Source organism: Hydra vulgaris, chromosome 11, assembly GCF_038396675.1.
Source record: "Hydra vulgaris chromosome 11, alternate assembly HydraT2T_AEP".
NCBI classification, from domain to species: Eukaryota; Metazoa; Cnidaria; class Hydrozoa; order Anthoathecata; family Hydridae; genus Hydra; species Hydra vulgaris.
The window spans coordinates 4,822,748-4,845,502 of record NC_088930.1 but is presented as its reverse complement, the minus strand read 5'-3'; the positions used below and the strand labels follow the sequence as shown (position 1 = coordinate 4,845,502).

Genomic DNA, 22,755 nt, shown 5'->3' with positions numbered 1-22,755 from the left:
ATGTTACAAGCCTAATTTTTTTGATGAAATACAAGATTTCATGAACTGAGAATTGCGGGCTCTGGTGTTAGACAAAACATTTTTTCAATGGTTTCTAGCAGTAATAAACAGACATCTGTTCTCTGGAGAATTGATTTGCTGATAGATATGGAAGTAACGGTTTTAATTGGAAATTGCAGCAGTGCAATGTGAGGAAAACCACGGAGAAGAGTGAGGTTTGATCTTGAATTGTCGAGAGGGAATAAAAGATTTTATGCTAGCCTGAATCCATGAAATTATGTAAGAAGCACATTTGTCAGCAGGAACAAGAAAGATTTCTACCTAAGGGCCATCACGAAGAAAATCACGGAAAGAGTCCCAGTCAGTTAAGGTAGTTGTAAGAGGTACAATGATAGGGGGATTCAGATAAAGAAAAAGAATGAGATAATAGTTTGAGAGATCAAACCGTGATCAGAAGCACCTAAGGGTGAATGTAGAAAAACTGAGCACTGACTAAGATCAGAAACAAGACATAACTCCAGTAGAGAAAGTAAATGATTCGGGTTGTCTGGAAAGCGCATTAGAAGTTGACTATTTGATTTAGGGATTAAGAAAGAAAAAAGTTTTGGGCTTTAACGCCTGCAGAGTCACTGACAAGCCATTCAGTGTGATGAGCATTTAAGTCACCAACAACAACAATATTGGCTGATAAAGAGAGAGGGCTTGGTCAATTTGATCAGAAATCCCATCAAAAAGTGTGTATTTAGAATGAAGGAGAACGATATAGAACGATATATGAAGGAGAACGATATAGAACAAAGAGAAAGGTGATAGAGTGAAGTGGTGCTAAACGAAAGCACATAAAAGAATAGTCTGTGGATTCAAATCTAGTTTCCCGACAAATGTGTGAATTCTTATGAATGTAAATGCCCAGGCCAAGCATTTGACTATTGAAGCCTTTTTGAATTAAAGAAAGATAATCATTAACACTAAGATCACAAGATGAAACAGCTGAACTCAAATTAATCTCACAAAGAGCAAGTAGGTCTGGTGAACTTTGCAAGAGATAAGACTCAACAGAAGAAAAGTTTCTTCAAAGACCACAAATATTAGTGAATGATAGGTTTAGAGAACTCGGTGATGACAATGGTTTTTTGTGTTTTATAGTTTTTGGTACTTTGTTCATATTTAAATTTGTTAAAGAACTTGACTCAAATAGACAGTACTCAGTACACTATTTAATCGCCAAAGCAATTGCCTTATTACTATTAATAAACCCTAAACCATAACAAGGGCTCCAAACATAGCTTCGACAATGCACACCAAAAGTACAAACAGGGACACCATCCATGCACAACATGGCACTGTTGATACTTTGATATTTTTCAGCTGTTGATGGAATCAGCCTCTCTGAGAGTTACCACAGAGTTCAGGAAATCTGACTACCAGCCCGCCTCAGGACCATAAAACTTAGTTTTAGAGCTATACCCTCATGAGGAGATAATAGAATGAGTTGCATAGACATAAAAACAGAGACCTAAGCAAAACCTATGCATTGTATTTATATATTTATATATATATATATTTATATATATATATATATTTATATATATATATATATATATATTTATATATATATATATTTATATATATATATTTATATATATATATATATATATATATAAATATATATATATATAAATATATATATATATAAATATATATATATATATATATATATATATATATATATATATATATATATATATATATATATATATATATATACATATATATATATATATATATAGATATATATATATATATATATATATCTATATATATAGTTTCTAGTGGGAAGCACGGAAGGAAAAAAACGATTCTTACGCCAACACTTATGTCACTTTTAATTACTTTTGACTTTCGTCCAACATTTGCGTGTTGGACGAAAGTCAAAACCATTAATTTAATTACAAATTAATCGATTTTTAAAAAAACCACAAAAACACAAATTTAATTGACCAGAATGTTTTTAACAATATAAACAATGTTTTTATTTTAATTTTTTTAATAAAATATTTTCATTTTTTTTACTGTAAATCATGCGCGGAGTGTTGCTACATCAACTATCTTATAGCCTGACTCGCAAGGGAGTGCTGATACATCGACTGACAAATAGCCTGACTCACAATGGAGTGCTGCTATATGTACTATCTTTTAGCCTGACCTGCAAGGGAGTGCTGATACATCGACTGAGGGTTTGGTTGGGGCAGGCAGTCTATCAATTAATAAAAAAAAAATTCCGGTCTTGCATTTTAATTTTTACTCTTTGTCAACAAAATATGGAAAAAACTTTCGAACAACATATAAGATTTCTATATATATGTATATATATACATAATATATGCATTTGATATATATATATATATATATATATATATATATATATATATATATATATATATATATATATACATTTTTTTTTTTATCTAGATCAAAGATTATTTACTTATAAATATAAATTTAAAATTTTTTTTAAAGATTATTTAAATTTAAACTTGCCTGAACCCAGATTCTCAGTTGATGTATGTACTGAAGGATACTTTTTTTATGATAGTTTTGCAAATTGGGCAGATAATCAATCAATATCAACTACCTAATAGTTATATTATGAACATTGTTACAGATGTTAATGTTTTCTTATTTGGCTTCAATTTCAAAACTTTATGATTAAAAAAACTTAACTATGCACAACCATCACTGAGAAGAAGTAAAAATTGATATTTTATCTCATTTATTGGCTAGTGAGCTTTAACTCAGATGAAACTCAATTTTTTCAACTAATCGTTATCGCAACAGTCTAGATCTTCCTATATTTATGAATGGTAATATACTTGATGAGTCGTCTACCCTTTGTCTCTTTGGATTAAATCTTACTTCTGACTTTTCTTGGAAACCATACATCAAATCCAATAAAAAATTAGCATCTGCTAAGGTTACATCTCTTTATCGTGCTCGCCACTATTTTGCTCTGAATTCTATTCTTTATCTCTACAAATCTCAATTCCATCTTTGTATGGAATACTGTTGCCATTTCTGAAGCAGATCTTTGAATGATTCCCTTTCTCTTTTAGACAAGGTGCAAAACCGCATTGTAACTATAGTTTACAAACTTAGAGGACCTGCTCTTTTTGCCAAACTTCAACCACTGTCACATTGTAATGTTGCTTCTCTTTCTCTTTCCTCTAATAGGTGCTGTTTTAAAGAGTTAGCATCTCTTGTGCCATCTACTAAAATTCATTCTTGTGTTACTCATCATTTATTAAGTCTCATCCATTTACTGTGGCTGTTCCTAAGTACTCCACCAATTCTTTTTTTGTCTAGTTTTTTTCCTCAGACATCAGTTCTTTGTGATTTGCTCCCTTTATCTTCTTTTCATGATTCAATTCATTCATGATTTCGTTTGCGATCTTTTAAGTTGTCTGTTAATTGTTATCTTCCTTTATAAATTTCATCTTTTCTCTTCCAATAATTTTCAACTCTAATAATGGTTGCTTTTTTTTTTTTTTTTTTTTTTTTTTGTTATTTCACCTCCCCAAGGCCCAGAAGGCCACTACAGATGAGGAGGCTACTTAATTGAGGTTATAACCCTCTCTCAACTCTATAACTCCGAAACACAAACCTTGACGAACAAGGCCGCTGCGCGGAGAAACAAGTTGAGCGCGGTACTACCAGGGACGTGGTGGGGATCGAACTCGGAACCTCTCGCTTATGAAGCGAGCGCTTTTACCACTACACCACTACCGCATTTTCAAAGGCTTGCAGCCTTGCTGGAAGTGAAGATGTTTAAAAAAAATTTGCTACTCAAATATAAGAGGTGAATGTCAGATAATACAACTTCAAAGTGATTGTATTCAGTTTTACATTGGAATAGTTAATAAACTCAGGAAAAAACTTATAAGAGCTATATTAGCTTTAAACCCTGTTTTTATCTGTTCCAATTCAGACTAAAAAATAGAATGGCGTATTTACTCACAATGCTTCACCAATCAAAATATTTTAATGATACAATAGCTGATAATGTCAATTATTAGTATCGAGATTTATGTAATTTTGCCAAAAACCATTAATCAGAAGTTACAAATTATAGTGTTTATAAACACTATAATTTGTAACTTCTGTAGAACTTAAGTAGATTAAATATTTAACTTTTTTTATAAACCAGATTTCAATATTATTTAAAATGTATTTCAAAAAAATTTCGATAAAACGAAGTATTTAAAACTGTCTTCACTTAGTTACATAGAAATGCACATGTTGAAAGTGAGTTTTCTATCAATTCAGATATTTTTGTTAAAGAGTTTGACATGATGGTCTTTATGCTTGTCTTAAAAGCTCTCCTCACATAGTGTTTCTGGAAATGTTTTTAAAATTATGGAATTGTTTTTTTTTCTAATTGCAATATTAAAGTCATCCTTGATGAACAACATTCATCTTTATTTATAATAACTTTAGGGGTATTGCAAGGTTTTGTCCTTGGACCTATTTTGTCTATTTATACTATTTTGTAAGACTCTTATTTCTTTATTTTTATTATTAATATTCTTTATATCTTGCTCATCATTTTCTTACTCCAGAATCTAAAGATTTCTGTTGGATGAGTCCTAAAGATTCTCCACATAACCAACAAGTTTGAGCTGCATCCTTGTTTTATCTTTTTCTCTATTTTACTGCCATGGTTACTACTCAAGCAAGTTTAGAAATAGAAATAGAAAAAAGTCTTCTACCATAAACAGATGATTTAAATTAATTTCATTTATCAGTTTATCAAGTTTTTTCCATGAGCATTATTTCCTTTGAGATTCTCTCCTGTTTTTTTATGTTTTCCTTACTCATAATATATAGTCTTTCAAGTCTTTTATGATAATATATAAAGAGTATGTATAAGTTTCTTCCCCTAAATCTCTTTTTACTTTCTAACTACCGCTTTCAATTTAAAAATCTTAAGCAAGATTTTGTCTTGTTTCAAACTCCAAGTTTTTATAAAGATTTAAAACTGTTATGTTTTTAGAACTTGAATCTACCATTTATTGTTAATCCTCAAATTGATAGCGATGTTATGTTTGCTAATTTCTCTCCAAACTCGTCAAGAAAACACATTGCATTTCACCTGGTATCAAATGTTTTAGATGATGAAGTGATGGAAGAGATACAGGTTTCCGATGTCTCTAATTCACTGTACAACAAACTTCATCCCCAGCCTCAATCATTGTTGCACCCATCTGAGCAAAACTTGTGAGTTGTTATTAATTTTTTTTTTAATGTGTGTATGTATGTATGTATGTGTGTATGTATGTATGTATATATACACATTACATGTGCAACCCTCAGAATTAGAGTTGGCATTCAGCAATGCGGACCTAACTGCCGACCTGAAAGTGTTTGAGGTCGGCAAAAAATTGCCGACCTCATTTCTATGTTTTATGGTCAGACCTTTGTATCAAATAATTTTTGCTGACCTGATGCTGACCTCTATAAGATTGAGGTCAGCAAATTATTGCCGACCTCATTTTTCCTAATTCTGAGGGTTGCATGTATGTATAAACCATGGGAATACTACACTACCTTTACAAGATCTTTTAAAATGTTGGATTTGTACTAAAGTAGGGATAAGATTTAGGGTATTTGGCTGTTTTAATGAGGTCCAGTAAGTATTAATGTAGACATTATTGGTCTCTAATGCCATTGAGTCCAGTAAGTATTAATGTAGACGTTAATGGTCTTTAATGCCATTGAGTCAACAATTTGTTCTTTAAATATATTTCTTCTTTCTATTTTTGTTTAATTTTTGTGATTCCTTCAGTTTTAGACTACAAGATTGATGCGTGAAGTTGTGTATTTAAAATTTATTCACCGAATAATTTTTAAACATAAATGAAATAAAAAAGTTACTTGCATGTAAAGCAGTGGTTGTATGTTTCTTATATAATAATGTTTCTTATATAATAATAATGTGTAGGTAAGGGGCAGCAGTACACTATTCCTGCTGAATACGGGTGAACAATGAGTAGGTGTTTAGTTGTTTAGGCTGTGTATTTAGTATGAATAAGCCTGTCTAGAAGAAAGTGTGTTTGTGTGTGTTATGCCTGAACAGCGTAGAGAGTTGTTTTTAACTGGGTAGTTAATGATGTGCCGGTTGTACAGAATGATGTCGTTTACTCATGTTTGTTGTATGGTGTAACTATAAGGAATATATTGCTAGTGGGTTCTTTGACTTTGTTAGCTAGTTCTTTCTGTGTTGTTGGGTGTATTGATGTTTCTGTTCTGACAGGTTCTCAAGGGGTACCATCTGTCTAGATGATACCCCTTGAGAACCAGTGACCAGTATGGAGTTCCATGGATAGATTGTAAGATTCAGGTATGTTGTATCTTGTTGCTTAACTATGGAAGAGACCTGGTGTGATGTCGGTGGTACTAGCTGAAACATAAAAGAGTCATAGTGTAGGTGGGTTTTCAGTGTTGTGTGTTATGTCCAAAATGGTTTTTTGCAGAGGGTTAGACTCATGATGTGCTGTGAACTGAGATTTTAGCTCCAAGCACATATTCAGCAAGTGCTTGTCTTATGCCAGTAATGGATATTCCAAATAAATGTGTACTGGCTGTCTGGCATTATCATTAGGCTTCAAGCGCTGTAACCACGTCCAATGGGATAGCCTAATGTCTGTATTGTCATAGTGAAGTATGTTGAAAGAAGTCAAATAAATTTCAATAATTTGTTTCTGCAGGCAACAAATTATGAAGTTGGGAGAGGGTTCCAAAGCACTGAAGTGCGGGGAAAAAACTAGATGAATAATTTTTTTAGAGCATGAAGGGATAGATTTAGTAAAATTATGTATTTCTCATTGTATATTTTAAACTGATATCTTTCAAGCTTAACTTTGTTTAAATCATTTAAGCATTGAATTTCATTTTTTTTTAAATAAATATACTCCATACATACACTTATTATTTAATGGATGGCAAATCAAATGGTTTCTACTCATCCATGTAGTTGGATAAATTGATGATAGTAATTTTTTAGTTAAGCAATGAATAGTTGGAACAGGCTTCCCATTTTTAAATGGAAAGAAATCCTTAATAAAGGTTAAAGAAATTTTATTCAAAGTTTAACCACAAATAGACAAATGTTTACTGGACTTCCATAACTTTAAATTTCCAAAAGTAAATACAGCTTAAGCATTAATTCTAAAAGTCTAAAAAGTAGGAAAAAAAAATTTGTAAACTGGAAAAAAAATCAATTGATTTTCTCTCTTTTTATAACAATTTCTACAGTAAACTAGAGCACAGGTATTAACCATATTAAGAATATTTAAACTATTTTAGAAGGCTTTTGTGCACCTTATAAATCCAAAAAGTTTTAACTTTATATATATAAAAAAATCTTAAATAAAATTTTTAGTTTTTCTTTCTTTACTTTTTTTGTTTATTTTAGATACTCAAATGCATCTTGGCAAACTGGTAGTTCTTCAAATTTCTCTCTTCCTTTGGGTGTCGGAAAATCTTCTTCTGATAAGAGTTCAATTAATAATAAGTCTATTCATGAAATATGGTCACCTGATCCTTCGCCAAATGAATTAACTCAGCTATCGCAAACTGATGATGTCATGAACTCCATTAGTCAACAATCTCTTGAGAATTCATACACTGAATCTCAAAGATCGTTTGAAAAAATTGAAATTGATACTTCACATTTAAATATGGACTATTTATCAAAGGTTAAAGAGGAATCTGTATATTATCCTCAATCTCCTGAATATCCTATACCTCCTTTACCTTTCTCTCAATACCAACTTCAAAGTTCTAATGAAGTCCAGCAGTTACAGCAAAAAAATCATTCTGACCATCATTTATATGTTGGGCAACAACCATTTTATTCAAATTCTCAATATTATAGTCAGAGCTATGAACAAGCAAAAGTTGTTTGTGAGCAGTGTGGTTATTTTTCATGTGCTCATTTGCATTCTCAAAATCAAACTAAAAATAAACAAATGTGTAACATGTATGATTTGCAAGTTACTTATTTGGAAAAGCTAGGTATAAGTTTAGATACATGTTTTGATCAACTGCGCCATCTTGATAGAGATAATAGAAAGGTCAGCATTTATTGTTTTCGTGTTACATAAGTTATTTATTTTGATTTAATGCACTCGCATGCACACACACGCATACTCACACAAACAAGCTTACACACATACTCACACACGTTTCACACTAAACAAGTTTCAGGCCAAATAATTTTCATGACTTTTATATATATTTTGTATATAGAGTTCAGAATTATATATTTTTTTAGATTTTATTTAATAGTCTTGAAAAACTTGTTTATTGCAGAATTTTTTTGTTTTTGCTTTGTAATCGCTTGCAAGTAGCAAGATTAATTGGGTGTAAATCTTTTTTGCAAAGGGATGTCTTGATTTTGAAATTAGTATTTTTTTTTTAAAATTTAAAGTACATAAATATATAAGAGGACAAATTTGAGGCAATTATAAAAAAAAAGGATACAAGAAAAGTTCTTGTATCCCTTTTTAAGATTTACCTTGTGCTCAAATATCAAAATGCTTCAAATTGTTCTCACAAAATGGGCTTTGAGTGCAAAATTAATCCTAATGTTTTGTTAAATTTTTTTTTTTTGGGGGGGGGGGGGGGTTAAAAGTGTGATTTTTTTTTTCCAGAATGTTGTGTATTTTGGCTTTTTCTTAATTGTCTTTTTATTTTATTAGATTTATTATTATTTTTATTTTGTTAAGCGCACACAAAATTTTTTTGTGTACGCTTAACAAAAGAAACAAAAGTTTTTATTTAACATTTTAAAAAACTTTAAAAAAAGTCTTTTGCTTTGTTTGTTTGGTTAATTGTATTTGTCTATTAATTTAAATTTAAGTTTTTATTTTAACCTTTTCAAAATTTAGTTTAGAGAAAGAAAATCCACAGGTGTAAATTAACATCAATCTACATTGTAGATTTTGTGTCTAACTTTCATCTCATGTCGTATAAGTAAAAATGAAAAAGATTCATCTCATATTTTTATAGAAGATACTGTTATTACTTTCAGAATAGTTCAGTTTATGTAATGTAAATAAGTTTCAGGTAATGTAAATAAGGTAACAAAAAAAACATTTTATTATTGAGAAATAACAAAATGTTTTTTGTACCAGGTAATTTATGACTTTTATTTAATATGTACTGAAGCATTCATAACTGCCATTCAAGTTAGGTTTTACAATACATAGCTTTTAATTAGTCTATGTTTTCCAAAACATCAAAAAGGTTTTTGGAACTTGCTTGTTTTGTAGCAGAAGACAGGAAAATAAAAGTGTTGTGAAAGGAATTCTAATTATATTCTTGCAAAATATTGTACAACATCAAATATTTATTTTAATACAAAGTATATTCCTAGCAAAACTATGGTTTTGTTATATGTTATGGGTTATATGTTTTTATATGTTATGGATTTTTATATGTTATGTTTTGTTTATATGTTTTTATATGTTATGTTATGTTATGTTTTATATGTTATGGGTTTTTATATGTTATATGTTTTTATATGTTATATGTTTTTATATGTTATGGGTTATATGTTTTTATATGTTATGGGTTATATGGGTTATGGTTTTGTTATATGTTATTTTGTTATATGTTATGGGTATTTTGATATATGTTATGGGTTTGTTGCTTGAAGCTTTTTACCTTATCAGAACTTAATTCAAAAGTTGAATAAGTTGAACAAGAAGTATTTTAATTTAGAAAAATAAAACACGGGCAGGATATTATGTCTACTTTAATGTCATCTTTAGAGTTAAAATGTAATAAGACTGAAAACTTTCTCCTGCAACAGAATATCTGACATACAAAACTGGATTAAAAAAAAAAAGACAAAAGTAGATCAGATAAAATAGATCAGACCTAGATAAAATAAAGGATTACCTTAGAATTTATAAATGATAAAAAATAAACTTGAATTAAGAAGATAATCAGAAAAATACAGCAAGAAGATAATCTATTTTATAACTTTTGTTTTTTCTGAATCTCTTGCTTATTCTATTGATGCATTTAATTTTTGGTTCCTTACTTTTACAGTTATCTTTTACTAGATAAATTTTGATCAGCATCTAGGAAGATGAAACAAACAACTTAGGAGATGATACTTATTGCTAAAGAAAATGGAAAGACAATTTGTAAAATCATTAATTAAATGGTTTTACAAATTGTCTTTTTGACTATTCTCGCAAGACAGACTAGCTATGAATGCTACCACTGCTAAGGAATTGCATCTACTTTTTGTTACATTACTAGGCCCTTAATTTGGGAAAGATCAGTACAATAGAGTAATGAGAGTCTTAAAAGATTAGAATCCTGATCCAAAGGTTGAATTTATTTTTTTAATACATCTTTAAGCAATACATGCATTCATAAAGGATTTTTTATTAAAAGCAAAAATTGGCATATGTGTGAACTAGCATATGTGTGCCGAAAACATTTGCAAAAACTGGAATAAATACGCTAAAAGAATATTAAAATATTGGCATAGGATTCGCACTTATGTTAACTTTTGCAAATTCTTTCTGTGCACTTATGGCAATTCACATTTACACCAGTTAGTACATATGCCAATCTTTGCAAATTTTTTTGGCTCACTTATGTCAGTTCGCACTTTTGCACTTTTGCCAGTTTGCACTTATGCCAGTTTGCACTTTTGCTAGTTTGCACTTATGCCAGTTTGCACTTATGCCAGTTTTTGCAGCTGTTTTGCACTTATGCTAATTCGTACTTATGCTAATGTTTGCAAAATCTTTTAGCACACTTATGCCAGTTTGCTCTAATGGCAGTTTTTGAAACTGCTCTGCACTTCTGCTAGTTTCCACTTATGCTAATTTGCAAAAAAATGAAAATAGAAAAAGTCAACTTTGTAGTTTTGCAAGTATATGCGCAATCGCTATCAGAGTATAATCTGCGTGGACATAATCAATGACTAACAGGGCAAATTGTGAAAACCTGCCAATAATGGGACATTTTTTTTTACTAATTGAGTTGTTAACAGTTGTAATGGGCTACCAGTAAACGTAGTTAATGCAAACTCAACTAATATTTTTAAAAGTCGATATGGCACATTTTCAAAGCTAATCAAGACACACTGTGTTTCTCGAATTATGTCATCATAGTGGTGTCTGGTGTTGCACCACTTCATCAGAGTTTACAGCTAAAACTTTATTTTTATATGATGGTTTTGCTAGTTAAATTTTGATTTATGAATAAACAAATTAAAATTTAAGTTCATATTAATAAAATATTAGATAAGGTTTCATAAAGAGAGCCATATTAGATATCATATATTAATAAAATATCAGATGAGGTCTCTGATAGTGTAAGAAAGGATGTTATTGAACTATTATTAAGTATTATTAATTGTTTTTTTTTAAATAAATAATTTTTTTATTATTATTAATATTATTAACTGTTGTTTTTATTTTTATTATAATTTGTAATTTTTTTTCATTAGCTATAATTAAGTTTAAACTTGTAAAAACATCAACATTTTTATTTAACTTTTGAGTTCATATATATTTGTTTTAATTTAATATTTTGTATTATTTAAGGTTATTTGTAGATCATGGTTATAAAGTTATGTAGATCATGGTTATAAAGTTATTTAGATCATTGTTATAAAGTTACGTAGATCATGGTTATAAAGTTTAGTAGATCATGGTTGTAATGTAAGAATTAAGGCATTGGAGCCTAAAAATATAAAATTTTGTGTTTCTCACATATCTACACATTCATAAGCCTTTGCTTTATTTAATTTCCTAAAATTCTTGAATATGTATTGAATTCCTAATTTTTTACTATAAGTTAAATGTTTGATGAATGTTAAAAGTTAAATGTTAAAAGAATCTGATACATGTCATATATGATACATGTTACATATATGTTATTTAAGAAAATTCTGAATCAAAGAGACTGTTTACAACTTATGTTTTTATTACATGTTACTTGAAAATTACAATTAATATGTAGAATTGTAATTTTTAATAATTAATATTTACACTTATAATTTTTTAAATATGTACACCTAAAATTTTTAAAATTGTTTTTAGAACTTTAAGAACTACATGAAATATTAAAAACCTAATCAGCATAAGATTAAGACAAACAAGAACCCTTTTTGAGTTGGAAAACTATGGCATTAAATATTTTTTAGATAATTTTAATCAATGTATGTTATTTAAGTGGGAAGATTTAGCACTTGAAAAAACTGTCTGTAATAACAAACAAGTTCCTATGGCATAATCATATAGCAGCATTGCCTAGTATTTATTATTTCCCATATATGATTTGATGTTAAGGATATATTTGGTCTTTGATTTGAGTTTGAATCAAAATGGATCAGAAACATTGTTTTACAATGTTTATGATCCATTTTGAAGTTATTTTCTTTTTTTCTCAACAAATATTTCTAATAATGCCACACTAAAGTAGCAATAAAAGGAAGATAAGTGTGTATCAACTTGCGAGTTAGGGTATGGCTTCAACTGTTGAGTTAGGGTATGGGCTGGTGTTTCAGTAATGTCTGAGAAAAAACTGAATTACTTTTTTTATTTACTTTATAGTCTAAAAAATGTTACATTTTTTTTTTAATGCTAGTTTACCTCCCCAAGACCATGAAGGCCACTACAGTGGAGAAAGCTCCTTTTAATTGTGGTTACAACCCTTTCTCAACTCTCTAACTCCAAAACACAAACCTTGATGAACAAGGCTGCTACACGGAGAAACAAGTTAAGTGCGGTACTACCAGGGATGCGATAAAGATCAAACTCTGAACTTTCTTGCATATGATGTGAGTGCTCTACCATCACACCACTACCACACAATTCTGATACACTATGTATTGACTATGTGTTGTAGTAGACTATGTTGTAGTACACTATGTCTTATGTGTTTATGTTATATTATCTAGTACGCTGTATCTCTATGTGTTGTTATAGTCAAACAAGGCCATACAGGATTACACATAACCAGAGATGTGGAGTCCCAAAAGGACTCCGGCTTTATATCTCTACTTTTTCCAAGTCTGTAGTGTCCAGAAGCTCTAAACATGATTGTTGACTTATGATCTACTATAAGAAAAAAGTTCATTAGATTTAATGACTTGAAACTCATTGTTTTTAAGCCCGGAGTCCCGGAGTCCTTGTGGCCATTATACTTAAGGACTCCGGGTTCAAAAAATGATTGTCCCTCTAACCTAAAAGTCTTAATTTTTTTCCTATTAGTAGTCCATAAACTTATTTATGTTTTTAGAGCTCCTGGGTACCAAAAACTAGGAAAAAGTAATCTTTTTGTGACTTTCAAATCCGGAGTCCTTTTGGAACTCTGCATCCCTGCACATGACTAACTTAGAACGTAAAATAGTAGTGTTAATTATATTATTGTTAAATATTTTCATATTAGTAAATATTTAAACCTAAAATGCTAAGCTACAATATCTAATAAGATTTGTATCCAACTGATATATTCTAATTTTAATTAAATGTAATTCTGTACGCATATAGTACAAAGTTTATTACAATGAATAAAATAACTTCAAGTGTTTTTTTTTGAGATTTTAGGCAGACTCAAGTTTGTCACAAAGTTGTTGTTTAAGGAAGTCATCTTCAGATTTAACCTCTACAAAATATCCATCTAATTCAACTCGTGTAGACAAGCTTGTGATGGATCAAGAAAAAGAACATCAAAAGGTAAAACTTGATTTTACTGGCTATCTTGCACAATTCTGACAAGAATGAAAATTCCATTTGTTTTGTTTTGATTTTTGTTTGGAAATTTACTATAAATTATATATATTTGTTTATTCTTAAATAAAGCTACCTTTTAGGTTGAGTCACTCATTGGACGCATTGAACGTCAAGGGCTCACTCCTTTGCATTTAAATATAGGACTTACACTTGATCAATGGCACACTGCCATAAAAGAACTACGAAATACTCGTAAAAGTGAGCTTGCTAGCATAAGTGATGTTCCCAGTGAATATAGTGGGGGGAAATCTCATAGAGAGTCAGGTTTGTTACCTTAAAAATATTTTTTAACGTTTAAAGTTCAAAGATAAAAGATAGTAACAATAAAAACTTTAATATTTAATGTTAAAATCATTAAGTTTAGTGTGAAAGTCTATTAAATTTTATTTTTTAACCACAAAAGTAGATTTAATAACTAAAATTTTATATTTCTATACAAATAGAAGTTTTTTTTTGTTAAAATTTTCACTCATTGTTGCTATATTTTATATACATATATTTAATTTTTATTTTTTGGCTAAGTTTATATTTATAAGCTGATTTATTTATTTGACCAGATTTAGCCATATTGATTTATTTGACTGTATGCGCTTAAGTAGGTACTGCTTAGTGTGTGTGTGTGTGTGTGTGTGTGTGTGTGTGTGTGTGTGTGTGTGTGTGTGTGTGTGTGTGTGTGTGTGTGTTTGTTTATATACATGTATACTTTTTTTTTCTAAAATTTACATTTTCAATTGACTGAAAATTGTTTATTATGCAGTTTGCTGTGTAACTTGCTAAAAAGATGAATGTTTCTATTATAATTTAAAGAAAAAACAAAATGTTTCATCATATATCTTAAAAAGCCTAAATTTATTACAAGTATATATATATATATATATATATATATATATATATATATATATATATATATATATATATATATATATATATATACACATATATATATGTATATATATATGATTATATATATAAATTCAAAGCTATAAATACTATAATGGGCGCTGTTCTAAAGAGCTAGCATCTCTTGTGCTATCTACTAAAATTCATTTTTGTGTTTCTTGTCATTAAGTCTCCTCCTTTTACTGTAAATTTTTTAAAGGAAAGATTAAAAGAGTTTACTTTTTTTAAACCTGTTACTATCTCCTGGATTTTAATTAATATAGATGAAAAGCAAAATGGGTCCAAGTATGGAACCTTGTGGTACCCAGGTTGCGGGAAATGAAGAAGAGTGTTGTCTAATAGATAGAAGAATAGATAGTAGACTTATAAAACTGTAAATTGTATTGTTCAGGAAAACATGAAGATAGGAATGAATTGTTAAGCACAAATGTACAGAACAGCAACTCTGGTAGTATAGACCTTACAGCAATGGGGCAAAGTCTCAAGTTTGCATTTATAATAGGTATAACTACAGCTGTAAACAACTGGGTTTTGTTGAGAATTCAGAAGGTTGAAGTTCGTATTGATTGTTAGAGTAAGTTGTTGGACTCTGAGATATTAAAAGTTTGTTAATTAAAAACTTAAGAACTTTGTTAATAATTTTAAAGAGACTCATTTTGCTAAAGTTCAAAGGGTTAGAGTGATCTCCAAATCAAAAAACACTTGAATAGTTAAGATAGCAATAAAGAGAGGTGTTGAGAACACTTATGCAAGACTGTGACAGGAATGTTGATTTGACCACAAGCTGTAGAAAAGTTTGTGAAAGAATTAACTTTAACAACAGAAGCTGAAGTGATTTAGATGGACAATGAATTAACCTGTTTTTCTAAGATGTCAAGTAGGTTGTAATCAATAGATTGAAAAAGTTAATTAGAGGTAAAGTCCTTTATTAAAAGTTCTAATTTAACATCAGGAAAGATATGACTAGACTTATGTAAAAGAGATGAAATGTTAGACTTGCCTAACATATATTTACGTTGGTAAAAGATTACTGCATCTGTCCAACAACATCTGTGGAGTAGTCCAAAATTATCTGTACACTTTTGTCCAAGATCATCTGTATTTTTCTTTTACTCTAATAACAATTGTCCAATATCATCTGAAAATTTAATTATCCCTAACAACATCTTTAGAAAGATGTAACTACATCTGGTAATTTTTCAGTCTAATAACATCAAGTCCAATAACATCTGGGAGAATTTTTTTCAGATGTAGTTACATCTGAAAAAAATGTGTAACTACATCTGGTTAAAATATTGCATTATTAGTTAATTTTTTTTCCAGATGTAGTTACATCTGAAAAAATTTCTATATGTAATAACATCTGGTTAAAATATTGCATTATTAGTCAATTTTTTTTTCCAGATGTAATTACATCTGAAAAAAATCCTATATGTAACTACATCTGGTTATAATAATGCATTCTTAGTTAATTCATCTAAAAAATAACCTCGTATTAAAATCCACAAATGTAGTTGCATAGATGTTGTTACACTTTGATAATTTAAAAGATGTAACTACATCTGTAGAACCCACAAATGTAGTTGCACAGATGTTATTACACTTTGATAATTTAAAAGATGTAACGACATCTGTAATATTCATTTAATTTTTGCACAGATGTTATTAGACATCAATGAACTTTCAGATGTTGTTAGACAGATGTTATTATATCTCATATTTACAGATGCTGTTGGACAGATGTTATTAGACATGGCAAAAACTGATGATGTTACCCTGACCCTGTATGTTGCTTTGACAACGTACACCAAAAACACAAACAGGTAGAGCTGTTTCGTTATCGTTAAATACTATTGAACATAGGTAACAATAATTATTATTTACTCATAAGTTGTCATTAGTTCTCTATAGGTTTTGATACATGTTCCTGTAATACAACACAAAGCACAAATATTATTATTTTACACCCACAGCCTTAAGGTACATCCACACCCTATATTGTTTAATAATTGTTTAACAAATGAATGAAGTTATTTAAATAAAAACAAACTTATAAATAGTAGTTTAAGTAAAAAATCTCTTCGTATATCTACTTATTATAATTAGAATTTGTGTAGGCCTAGACTAGGCCTAACTTAAGACAGGAATTTTCCTGTCTTTAAAAAAAGCAAAAACAGAAAAGGCTCTCTGCTGCATCAATAAAAAACCGGCGTTTTTCGTAATTAATATTTATATCATTTACAAATAAAACCATGAAAATTATTGAGAAAAACAAAAATAAGATCCAAGATTTTATTAATGCAAATAGGATGCAGTTTTCTGGATAATTAAAATTACTAAAACACTGCTATATGATTGTGTCTAATAGTCCAAGATTAGATCTGAGATTCTTTTAATCCAAATAAAATACAGTTTATTAGACTAGAATTATAACAGCAAATTAAGTTTGCTATATGATTTTATCTAATAGCTATTTTGTTACTAAATGTATTAAACTGAAAGTGGAGAAAAATTTATTCATTTGCGAACTGTTGCTTTTAGATATGGCAAAGTTAATTGACGCCGTTTATAAATTGGCAAAACACACTCGCGCTGTTCGTACATCCGTATGGTGCGCTATGCAAATGTTTTATGGAAACGATAAAACTGAAACAAACGAGTGAAGTGAAGCAAGTGAGAATTCTTTAGAATTCTGCGCCCACTATGAATCGTGAATATCCAGTTGGTTTCTTAATTGCTCGCCTAATTTATTATCAAGTGTGTTCCCTGTAAAAAAAGTAGCATGGTAACCATTGATAGTTTTTTTATAAACTCGTATGGTTATCTTCATGGTTAGGCTTATATGGATGCAATTTATAAAAGTTTTAAAAAGACACTTTGAAAAAAGTGGTTCAGATTTTCGAAGACTTTAATTAAATGATCTGCGTACCTTATGTACCATTACAATTGTGTAATAACTTTTTTATTCTGTCATTGTCACTAATTAATTGAATTTATTTGCGAAATAAAGTTTATTGTTTAATAAATTGTATATATTAAATAAATAAATTGTTATTATCCGACTTGTGTTTTGCCTAATTTGTATTTTAATTAATTATTATATATTGTTTATTTATATTGTAATTAATTTATTGATTATCTAAAATAATTATATTAGAGATGATACATTAATGCCCTTGGTAAGATGGGGATTTTTCGATTGTGAACGTAGGTAAAGGAACTCTAACGTTTATAATGTGCGCACGAAGTAAGCGACTCTTCAAAAAACATTTGTGTTAAAGACATTTTTTAAAAGTTTTTTAAAGTTATGAGCTTTTAATGGAAACCATATTTCTCATCATATTTAAATAAAACATCACAAGGAACAAAATTTTGACACCCAGAAATATTAAAAAAATAATATATAGGGTAGATCAGAGTATTATGAGCAGCTTAAACGAAAATGGGAATATTTTCAAAAATATTATTGCTCGATCCAAAATTTTTGCGAATACACATTATTTTTAGGGACCACTAATTATCGTCCACTTAGGGGTCGTCCATAAAGTACGTACGCTCATAGGGGGAGGGGGGGGTCGAGGGGGGAAGTCTTCAAAAAGCGTATGGGGGGGGGGGGGGTTCAATTTAAAAGTACGTACTTCGATTTTCTAATTTATCACAATTAACCAGCTAATCAGTAGAAAAGCTACATTCTGACTAAAGATTCTAGTTTGCCAACATAAAAAGATGTATGGTATATGGAGTAGAGGGTATAGTTTCCTTCTATGCCCACACATGTATGGGCGCCCTCAGAATTTTTTGATGTTCCAGATAGGACACTTCCACACATCGTGCAAACTCCTAACTTAAATTTGTTTATACCTATGCCAAATGAGAAGGCCTTGCAAAATATCGGGATGGTGGAGGCCTGCGAACAAAAAGCCCTAAAACGCTTGCCCTCTTCTGCCCATATGTGAGGGCACTAAAAAGGTCATAACTTTTGTAATTTACAATATTTTTCTACAAAAATTAAAATCTGTCGATAAACTTAAATTAAGTTTTAGATCCTAAAGTTGAAAATTTTGCTACATATTCCTCTCACGTTTGGGCAGTGAAGGGGGGAAGACTCGTTTTTTACTTACTAAAGAGGGGTGCCTGAAAAAAACGTTCGCCTTAAGTATAGTTTTTTTAAATTTGATTCGTTATTAAAACAAAAAATAAGCTCAGAATGAATTCTACGGGAATCGAACTTGGGTCTCCGCCGACCGTTCCTTCCGCGTTCCCTCTCGACTAAACACACAAGTTGGTCATAGACAATTCAAATTTATTAAAATTTAAACTTGCGTATATATTTAAAGACGTTTTTTAGAATGCGCAAACAAAGGGCTTTGAGGTCGTATAAAGTATCTAAGGTGCCCTCCACCATTTTTTTTTTAAATAAACTTTTTTATTGAGAAAAAAGTTTATTTAAAAAAAAAATAATAGAGGGGGGGGGGGGGTGTTTGAGAAACGTATGTACTTTTTAAGGGAAGGGGGGGGGTTTGGACATAAAAGTACCCATGGCAATAAGGGAGCGGGGGGGGGGTCATATTTCATGATTGTTGGCGTGAGTACTTTATGTTAGATGTTTTGGCACCCAATTTTTTTTTTTTTTTAACACAAAGGTTTTAAAAAAGTAGCGGAACTGCTCATATTACCAACCACTTATAATATACCACTTTAAGTTAGCTCAAAAAATTAATATTAATTAAGTAAAAAATTATCAACCTTACAATTAGAACTAATTTGTGGTGTAACGTTATTAACAAAACTTATCAATAGTCACATTTTATTGAAACAATACTACTTTGTTTTACACAAAGAAAAAAAAAGTTAGTTAATTTTCTTAATTTTATAAACTCAAATCTTTAAGCAATTAAAATACGAATTTTTTGAATATAAATCACAGAAAGATAATTAGTATTGTTAAAAAATTAAAATTTTTTCTGTTTTGCTTTTTTTCAATAAGCAATTAACTCCAATTTAAGAGACTTAAAACTAGATAGTTTCAATAAAAAAACACTGGGTAATTTGATGCTTATATAACACGAAAATAGTATCTTTAAATAAAGTCATAAATAAGTTTCTTTGCAAAGTATTCCAAACAAAAATGGAACGGATTTCTAGCCAAAATACTTTTCTTTACGTAAAAATATCTATATTTCCTCATCAAAATTTCGCGCACAGATTCTTTCATGAATAATGATAATATTTTAATAACACAAAAAATTGAATAGCATGTTAATTAAATGCTGCAAATTACTGCGTATAAACTTACGCCAACATTGTCATACGGGTACCGTACGGGGCCCATACGGGAAGACCGACGGTATCCCGCCGGATCTTGGCCACGGTTTCGATACGGGGCCCATATGGGTATGCCCGCCGGGTATCCCGTATGGGTCCTAGTCAAATCCTGTACTTTAAAATCGTAAAAGGCCCATTTGGGTTTGCAGCTGGGACCCATATGGGAAACCCATCGGCAACCCGCCTGATCTTGGCCGCGGTTTTCCTCTGGGGCCCATATGGGTTTGCCCGCCGGGTATCCCGTATAGGTCCCATGAGGTTTACCCATTGCAAAACTACGTTTTGCTAGATTTGCAATGGGTAAACCTCGTGGTTTTATCAGGACGTCTTTTTTACGTCCTGTGCCTGCTGGGTGGGGTCTGGGAATAAATTGTTTCGTTGTCGGAGAAGCCCTGCTCTTATTTTGTTTTGCTCCATTATTTTTTAAAAGATTTGATGTTTAAAAATAAAAAAACTTACTTTATTATTTTTATTAAATCTTGTAAAACTGGTTTTACAAGATTTACGCTAATATTATCAAAACCTGCATTTGTGTTGTTTTTAAAACCAGATCGCAACTCATTAATATCTGGTTAAGATTCATCCATTACTTTATACAATTCTATTGTTAAATTGTTAATTTACCTTTTCATGCGATTTTAAATTTAAAGTATATGATGGAGAACTTGATAGAATTTTTTAACTCAGTATAAACCAATATTAAATAAGAAGCAACTTAGATTTTCAAATCTTATTGACTTTTCGTGTATTATTTTATAAACTACTAAGAGTTTTATTTGGCTGAATAATTATTCCATTAATCTTTTTTCCAATAACTTCTTTATTTACGTTAATTCCCAGCCAACATTGAAAGACGGGTACCGTATGGTTTTTGTCTGGGCTTAAGGGAACGGGATTTCGACGGATAAGTGTTTTGGTTTCCGAACGGGCCCCATAGGGTAAAAAAATCAAGCAAATTTGCTTGATTGGGTTTTATCTGGTTTTTATCAAAGCCGAAAGATTTGGAGATTTGACGGGTTTTTTCAGAAGGTTCCCAAAAGTTTTAACCTGATAATTTTTTTTTTCCGTGACGAACTCGGCCGTGAATGGACGTGTTTTTTTAAACTAATAAAATCAAAATTGCAAATTTTAACATCACTCAAATAAAATAAATTTTAGATACACACGAAAACACACTACTGAAATGTTTTAACGATAAATTCGAAAAAATGGAGCAAAAAATACTTGCAGTTCAAGAAGAAAATAAAATCTCAAAACAAGAGGTTTATGAACTTAAAAAATCGGTGGAATTTGTAAGTGAAAAATATGAAAATATTTTTAGTTGATGTTGCGGAATCTAAAACGAAAACAACAACAAATAAAAATATTATAATTGAAAGTAGTGAAGTAAAGGATAAACTAGCTGAACTGGAAGATCGAAGTCGGCAAAATAACCTCAGGTTTAATGGTCTTCCAGAGTGCGAGAACGAAAATTGAGAAGGAAGCGAAGAAAAAATACAAGAACTTTAAAAGGTAAACTTGGATTCAAAGAAAATATAAACATTTAGAGAGGCCATAGAATGGGAAAAAAAACAACAGGAGGTTCAAAAAAAATAGAACTAATATAGTAAAATTTTTAAATCATATTTATGGTTAATTATTATTTTAAATCTTTTAACTTTTTTTAATTTTAATTATTTATTTTAAATATAATTATTACGACGGAGATAAAGAAAAGTTGTTTTTAGAAGCAAAAGAGTTGCAAAAGAAAGGGAAATTTGCAAAGGTGATAAATTAATTATGCGTGAGTTTTGATAGAAATTCTTTTATTTGTTTGTTAATTACTAACTATAACTAAAATGGCTTCAAGTGAACTAAATTTTGAAAAAACTTCTCTAAATTTTTTCCAAACAAATAATTTTGTGATTGATGAAAATTCTGACCCAGATCTAAATTATTTCTATCATTTCATTCTTTGCAGAGTAACTGCTCTTATTTTTTTAATAATGAAATAACAGGATTTCTTGAGCGCGACCAGTTAAATATGTTGCACGTGTTAAAGAGGTTTTAACAAATGAAATATTAACCCAAAAAAATTAAAATATACTTTTGAGTTACTGTTATCGCCCACCAACTAGTGTAATTAAATATTTTAATACTTTTTTAAATGAAGTTATTTTAAAAAAAGTAACGACGAAAAGAAATTAAACTATTTAATTGGTGATTTAGATTGTTTTCAGTATTACTTATTAAAGTTAATGATAAAATTTATATGCTTCAAATATACTTATTAAAGTTAATGATAAAATTTTATATGCTTCAAGCGATATTGCAGTTGAATAAAATAAGCATTTTATAACTTATCAAAAAATATTTCTTATACTGGTAACTCTTTTGAATTTTAACTCAAAAAACAACAAATCTTAATTGCATTGAAATATCCTTTGAGGAATTTGAAGCTGCTTTCAAAACGATTAAACCAAATAAGGCAATAGGATTCGACGGTATCAACGGAAACGTCGTTATAAACTCGTACAATTTTATTAGAAATTGTAAAATCTTTTCATCTTGCGTTAGCCAAGGAGTTTTCCCTGATTGACTTAAAATTGCCAAAGTAACAGCGATATTCAAAGGAGGGGATGCAACTAATGTAAATAACTATCGCCCTATCTCTGTTCTCCCAGTATTTTCAAAATTTTTAGAGAGAATCTTATATAACAAAATC

General features: G+C 29.8%; 1 protein-coding gene across 1 annotated transcript in view; it reads left to right on the top strand.

Moving 5' to 3' along the window:
* LOC100202967 (uncharacterized) overlaps positions 1-17,786 on the top strand; it is a 54,414-nt gene extending 36,628 nt beyond the window's left edge. Inside the window, exons 3-7 of the mRNA XM_065809853.1 lie at positions 5,051-5,274; positions 7,472-8,132; positions 13,641-13,769; positions 13,907-14,090; positions 17,268-17,786. Coding sequence (XP_065665925.1) covers positions 5,051-5,274; positions 7,472-8,132; positions 13,641-13,769; positions 13,907-14,090; positions 17,268-17,389 — 1,320 coding nt within the window. The 3' untranslated portion in view covers positions 17,390-17,786. The remainder of the gene's footprint in view (positions 1-5,050; positions 5,275-7,471; positions 8,133-13,640; positions 13,770-13,906; positions 14,091-17,267) is intronic.
* The last annotated feature ends 4,969 nt before the right edge of the window (positions 17,787-22,755 follow it).